This window comes from Macrobrachium rosenbergii, chromosome 2, assembly GCF_040412425.1.
Source record: "Macrobrachium rosenbergii isolate ZJJX-2024 chromosome 2, ASM4041242v1, whole genome shotgun sequence".
NCBI classification, from domain to species: Eukaryota; Metazoa; Arthropoda; class Malacostraca; order Decapoda; family Palaemonidae; genus Macrobrachium; species Macrobrachium rosenbergii.
Genome location: NC_089742.1, coordinates 40,476,494 through 40,483,840, shown reverse-complemented (window position 1 = coordinate 40,483,840; position 7,347 = coordinate 40,476,494). Strand labels below are relative to the sequence as shown.

The following is a 7,347-nucleotide window of genomic DNA, read 5'->3' as shown; positions in this document are numbered from 1 at the left end:
GGCAGGAGATTAGCAGACGAAGTTTTTCAACGTCGTGTCATCGCCAATTTAACTTACTCGCCACACACCCTGATGCTACTGCTAAATTTAATCTTAAAAATAATTATGCTGCTACCTTATTAAGCAAACTTCTATTCTCTTCACTGACCCTTTGCTTTTTCATTACTTTTTCTCGCTTTCATGTGCAAGGCATTCCGCTGTCCAAAGAGGTTTGTTGCTTACTGTCTTTCAAAATTTTTTGAAAATGAGCTAGGCCAAGTGTTGTTAAATAGCTCCGATGCACAACTTGTTGCAACTTTTTCAGTGTTTCTTTTCAATAAGTAATACAATTTTCTCCCACATTCCCAACACTTCCTTAATCTTACTTGTAGCAACCTATTCTGACACTTGCCCTCCTCCTCCTCCAAAACCTGCAAAGACTCTGTAAACTGCTGCTGCTATAGCTCCTTTCATTCCTCCATTGTCAGTTCCTCGTTGTGCTCCTTGACGAGGTCGTCAACTTCGTCTCCATCCACTTCCAGGCCCAAGGACTTTCCAAAGGACAATATTCTCCACCACTAGCTCTTCAGGTTCAAATCCTTTGAAGTCCTGTTTGGACACAACCTCAGGGTATAGCTTCTTTCATGCAGGGTTTAAGGTCCTCCTTGTAACACCCTACCCGCCCATGTCAATAATTTTGAGGCAGGTCACGATATTGTAGTGATCCTTCTGGAATCCTCCAAAGAGTGAGGTTTGCGGCCTCTAGAACTCAAACAGTGCTTTAACAGAATGCTTTCAGAAGAGCTTATTGAATTTGAACCACCTGCTGGTCCATGGCTGTGTGCGGATGAGATGTTATTGAAGGAAGAGGACCTTGACAAACTTGAATTCTTCATAGATGAGGGTTGGTGGGTGCGCAGGAACATTGTCAAGGATGAGGTAATTCTTGATGGTAGGACCAACAACCACGTTTACATACTGGACGAAGATATCCCTGGTGACCCATGCCTTTGAGTTTGCCCTCCACATAACCTGCAGATTTTCTTTGATTATCTTATGAGACTTATAGGCTCGGGTTTTCCAAGTGATATAAGAGTAGCAGCTTAACTATGCAGTCACCACTCGCATTCACGCACAGGGCAGAGGGTTAGCCTATCCTTCTTAGGTTTGTGGCCTGGCAAGTTCTTCTCCTCTGCCATTACGTAAGTCCTCATCAGCATCTTTTTCCAGAAGAGCCCTGTCTCGTCACAGTGGAAGACTTGCTGGGCGATGTATCCTTTGGCTTTTACCAGTTCAGCAAACTTTAAACAAACTCCTCAGCTGCCTTCACATTGGAGCTTGCTGCCTCACCATGCCTGACGACGGAGTGAATGCCGGTCCCCTTTTAAAAATTATCAAGCCAGCCCAACTGGCTTTGAATGACTCTTCTGATGCCTCGTCTGTCAAAGTTCCTGGCAGTGTTGCTGAAATGTGGAAATCTAGACTCCGGTGTGGAAATTTTGATGCACAAGATGATCGTGTGCAGAAGTGGGGTCTTCATTTTACAGTCTGCCACACCAAGTGTGGAAAAAATGTTCAAACTCATTTTAGGGGTTTATTGTGGTCAGATATTTTATTTTCTTGTATTTTATGCTTCTCAGTCATCTGCATATTTATATATGTTTATATAATAATGACTGAATAAAGAGCCATCACAGAATGGTTGTTCACATCGAATCATGAAGCAGCAGAAGCTGATCGAGCGATGTCTTGATTGACACGTTAAATGCAGATGGTATCAGAGTGACAGCTGTAGGTTTCCATCTAATTAAGGTAACTTAAATCTATTTAAAATTGTTTTAATAAATGTAAAAAGTGATTGCAATTAACTTGATAAGGGAAGTTTATGGGAAATGATCTTTAGACGCATGTTAGATTTTACCGATGGTTGAATAAATCTAAAATTTAGGTGATCGTGGAAGTCAGTGGTGTGGAAATGTGGCAACACTGGTTCCTGGCATCTTCCGCACCAAATCATGTAGATGTCTTGTGCCTTCTCACAGATGGTGCTCCCTGTCATGGTATCTCCTACGAGCTGCTTCTCATTCAACCATGCCAACAACAACTTCTCCACCTCTTTATGAGCAGAGATCCAGAGCTTTGAAATAATCTTAACGCCCCTGGCTGGCATTATAACCTTTATCAACTCCTTCTGCTTCAAAATGGTATAGATCGTAGTGGTGGTCCATAACACACACACCTTGATCGTGTTTTTCTAAGCTTTCACTCTTCACATCCAAGGTAATCGGCCTTTTCTTCTTCTTAGCACTGGTCTTGACACTCACTTTCTTAAGATCCATGGTGAAAACTAAGAAATGTTCCAAAATTACAGGGAAACAGCGAGAAATGCTATGATATACTGCAGAGATGCTTGCACAGCAAGGTAACCATGTGAAATGGACGGGATCGCGCAGCTTGGGCAGCTCAATGCTGGCAATGGCAGATGCACTGGGAGATGACGTCTCCCATGCTCACTGGCTTGTAGCTCAAACCTCAGTTCGCTTCTTAAAGCAAAAAATACTGAGAGTGCTAGCTCGTATCTCGGAAGTGATCATGTTGGCAGTTCCTTGAAAGAAGGCATAAAATCAAACTTCATTTTATAAATTTGGTTGGAGTCAGAAAAGTAAAATAAATGCAGTCCTTCTAGTTGTCTACCTTATGTTGTTTTGAATACTGGCAACTTCATTACTGATAAGTGGGCCATTACAATTATCCTCAGGTGCACTCGTCCCTTACTGAACTTGGCTTACATAACAGATGTTTAGCTTTTATGACTGCTGGTTAAGGCATCTGACAACTAGAGTATTTTACTGCTACAATGGGCAGTACCTTGTAACCTACTTTTCTCCAAACTTAAATTTACAAACAAGTTTGTACTACAAACACAATCTCAATACCAGGGTAATTCTGAATAAGAGAATAATGAAAATTTTACACATCAAACTTGTTTCCAGTCTGGTTTAAACATGCCTCAAAATAAGGGAAATCAGCTGATAAAGAACAACTGGTTACGAAAAGAAAATTTGTAAAAAAAAATGTATTGTTACAAAATCATATTTACATATACTTCTTACAATAGAATGATGACAAAGTAAATGAGGTGAAAATCTATGAATGAAGAATGAAGACTGTGGACACAAACTGTTCCACTTCAGATTTTCTCTTTCAAACATCTCTCAAAATTACACAGCTAAACTGTAACAATATAGCATTTTAGGTAGAGGTGCCTGGGCAGATACTTGTACTTATCAGTAATTGTTAAAATCTAGCTTTATGGGGTGATATGAATAACTTTCAACCTAAATATACTAAAGTGATAAGACTACACCAAAATGACATTGAGATTATTGAAAAGAAAAAGTAGTACTGTAATAATAAATAAGAACTAGTTGTGCCAGATTTACTCATAAAACTACATACATTAAAGAACTATAATGTAAAATGGTACTAAAGCTGAAAAAAAAACTTTTTAAAAAACATTCATAAAACAATGAACCACAGCAAGGTGTCAATTATAATATGGTATGCAAAATTCTTGAAACTTTGCTCAAAGTGAAAAAAAATACTGGGTACTTTATTACTTGTGCAATACAGGAATTGGTTTTATTGAACTAAAATTTAATTAAGATGAAGTTCATTCTAACGATATGGGTTCTGAAGATGCTGAAACTGATGCTGAAGGATGATACCTTACCACGCTACATGAAATTTAGTTTCTCAAACAAACAATTTCAGTGATGCAAATACACTATTTATTTTAAAAAATTAATCAGCTGTATTTTCAAAATGTATCACACACAAGTTTTGGTAGTTTTAATAGCCTGTATTATTTATGCTAGAAGTTCAAAAGACGAAAAAGAAAAATACCCACTGTGGATAATAAAATACCGAGATGCACAATCTTTGGCCTTTTAACTCAGGATTATCAGCGTGAGTATGTCTTTCATACATTTTCAAAGGAACATGCAAAATAACTGCCCATTAGATTACAAAGAATTTCCTAATCAAAAATAATAAATAGTTTCATATGGTTCAGAAATTTTACATTCTATGAACTTTAAAAATATATTGCGATAAAAGACATCCATCATAACTTACTGGCTCCAGAAACATGAGGCACTCAAAAAGTTGTTCCAGTGTGTAATACACACAAAAAATAAAGTAACCACTGCATCCTATATCTGATTAGGAGATAATACTTAATAACAAGATGAAGAACCAGGAAATTTTGCTCCACAGCATGAACAGGAATAGTACTGAACTACAATACAATAATGGTAACTGGTATGTTAAGACAAAATTAAATATTCTGCCTGCTATTATATGAATGAATGTAAAGGAAACATCACTGTAAACAAAAGCAGTAACCTTGGTTTTAGCCAAACAATCACGGCAAGATACTGCTAATGTGACCGATAAATTCTGGTACTCATTGTCAGAGAACATGTATAAAAATTCCAAAATCCTTTCTGCTAAGTGCATCAACTTCACTGGGGTTATAAGGTAAACTTTGTAATATAAAAAAAATATTTTTCATATATGAAAAGAGATGCATTAGTCTATCTTTAATAATGCCACATCATTTGAACTAGAGTACAGTAATTTTCAGGTTAAAAAAAAAAACAAGACGGTAAAATACTGTATCTGAAAATTATTCAAAAAATGGAAAGTAAACATTCTATCTGCACATAAATAAATATCTACATATCATAACACAATATTAAACCTTTACACAAGTATATACATATCTACAGTAGAAATACCAATATCTTATACACAACTAAGTGAGGTCGGTAGGTTGCTGTGGACTGGGCTCTGCTTCCTCCTTTATTTCTGTTTTGATGGCACCATTTGATCCTGTAACGACCACGTATTTTGTTGGTTTCTGAGCAGCAGCCTGTGAAATGGCAGAGGAAGCTAATGCTGCTTGTGATAAAGAAGTTGCTATGGGCCCTGCAGGAAAGACTAGGAGTTCACAGTATTGGTTATGGGCACAGAGCTTGCCAAGCCCCAGCATTGACGACCGCAGTCTTCACAACTCCTCCCATTGTTTCTGTCGTCACACTCTGAAGAAATGAAAATAGCACATAAACTCAAGCCAATAGAATACAATATCTTATGAATAAAACTTTCAGCTCATACAATAATGCATTTCAACAAGACTCATTATCTATGGCAGTCTCCTACTCACTTACTTCTGTGGCTTATCAAATGATCGAAACATACCCTTCAGGAACACATTCCCTGTGCTATGACTGTAAGACACCCATAATTCTCATAATTTGTAACAAGCAAACCAGGGTATTATAATGTGACTTTTCTTTGAAGCCAGTAATCTACTATACAGTAATCATCTGACAATTTGATTTGTTCTTACAGTTCCTATTGGAATTCACCAATACATCAGGTTTCTAATATATGTACTGTGACTAGAACAACCAACTCTCTAAAGCTTCCATTGTGCTTTCCATAAGCTTGACTTTTACAGGAGATGAAACTACCAAATTCTTCTGATTGGCACCATGCTTTTCCTACAAACTTGCTGCTTTCTAGGAATAGATACAATATGGAAATTCATTTGTCCATTTTATCAATTTTCTATCAGAAAAGGGATAATTTATTGTTGATAATTTATCCAATTGTGCTACACTGGTTACCATGAAGTAGACATCATCCTTGTGGTTTTGGTTTTGTATTCCTGCTTACAACTACGCTGTAGAGGCTTGGCTTTGTTCTGTCAGTGATTATTTTTGAGAGCTGGCCCCGTATTTGAGCTCGGTGCTTTGTCCATTGGAATATGCTCTGTGTATATTGTTGGATTTCTTGATCTTTCTTGTTTTTCTTTTCCTGAATTTGATCTTAATGCACAGATTACTGGGCAGATGAATGCCTTTCAAGCCACTATGACACCTCAATCAACAAAGAATACTACAGTGAGCAACTTGCTTAATCATAACCAAAATATAATATATATACTGTAGTGTATACCAATAACTATTTCCTGAAGTTGTTTTCATATAGTCCAGCAATATGGGACAACTGTAAAAGCACCTGGATTTTTGAAGTTTTGAAGTTATCTTATTTCTGACTTTGTTTATTTATTCTGTCTTTTGCACTGATGAGCATCCTCAGTAAGTCCTTTTGGACAAGAAATATGCAGTTCTTACTTTACCAAAACCAGAGACAGAACATCTCAAGACTCTTGAAAGGCTTACCCAAGAGGCTTTGCCCTAAAATGACTTTAAAATGTCCTTACAATGGAGCATGGTACTGCTAGAGAAATTGGACAGCTAGATGAGAAGTACTTAAATACAGCTGATAATAGATGAAAAATAACAGAGGAAAAGCAATGCAGCTGCGAGTCAAAAGGTCACTGCAAAGAATCTTCAGTACTCCCAGCACACTTCAAGTGGTACTCTGTAGGGCCTCCCTCAGTGAAAAGGTAGAGTGCATATTACTGATTGCAGTTTTATTAGCATGCACTTTCAAGTGCATTTTTTTCAGTTATAATACCTAAATACCTGTATGTATTCTTTTACTCAACTATTATTAATAATGGACTGCCTAACATAATACTTTTAGCTTTCTAAGACTGTTACTGATCTTTTATCAGTTAGTCATATTTTTATTACTTTAAAAACAGAAAAAGATGAAAAACTCACAAGTCCTATTAAAACGCACATCGCCACAAATCATAAAACAAAACAATTACACAATATTTGAAACATGAAAATGTATAAAGAATGAAAAAACTAGCAGCCACAGAGAGCTTCACTGACTGAGGTCAAACTAAAATACATAAGCAATAAAAAAATACATTGTAGGTAAAAACCTAATTTTATAATGATCTCCACGTTTAATTCAAACAATTAAGCTTTGTAGGAAAGCCTCTGAAGGCAATCTCTTAAGATCACAATCATTAAAAATTTCTCCACTTCCCAAATTCACTGATCTAGTTATGCTGCTGTAATATATTAATAATAATAACAATAATTTGACTGCAAATCAAGACAAACAACACTGGTAAGAAAAATACAGACCTGGCTTGGTGTTGGAGGGCGCGAGGTCATGATAATGACTTTTTGACCTGGCTGCTGTGAAGCCAAACTAGAGGTAGGTGGTTTGTTAACAACTACAGTACGTGGTCCTATACCACCCATTCCAGGCATAGTACCTGCACAAGGAAATTGTAATGTATAATGTATTTGAAATGCACATTTTATAAATGGAATAATATCAAAATACCATAAGGATTTGTCATGTCTGAAGACATTTAGAAACCTCACCAAATTTTAAAAGGTTCTTTTCAACTTGCAAGAGTGCCCATGT

At 36.7% G+C, this 7,347-nt stretch overlaps 1 protein-coding gene across 1 annotated transcript in view; it reads right to left on the bottom strand.

The window, feature by feature from the left end:
• Window positions 1-3,040: 3,040 nt before the first annotated feature.
• LOC136842861 (transcription initiation factor TFIID subunit 6-like) overlaps window positions 3,041-7,347 on the bottom strand; it is a 41,492-nt gene continuing 37,185 nt past the window's right edge. Inside the window, exons 9-11 of the mRNA XM_067110745.1 lie at window positions 7,059-7,192; window positions 5,027-5,084; window positions 3,041-4,995 (exon numbers count right to left, since the gene is read on the bottom strand). Of these exons, the coding sequence (XP_066966846.1) occupies window positions 4,799-4,995; window positions 5,027-5,084; window positions 7,059-7,192 (389 nt within the window). The 3' untranslated portion in view covers window positions 3,041-4,798. The remainder of the gene's footprint in view (window positions 4,996-5,026; window positions 5,085-7,058; window positions 7,193-7,347) is intronic.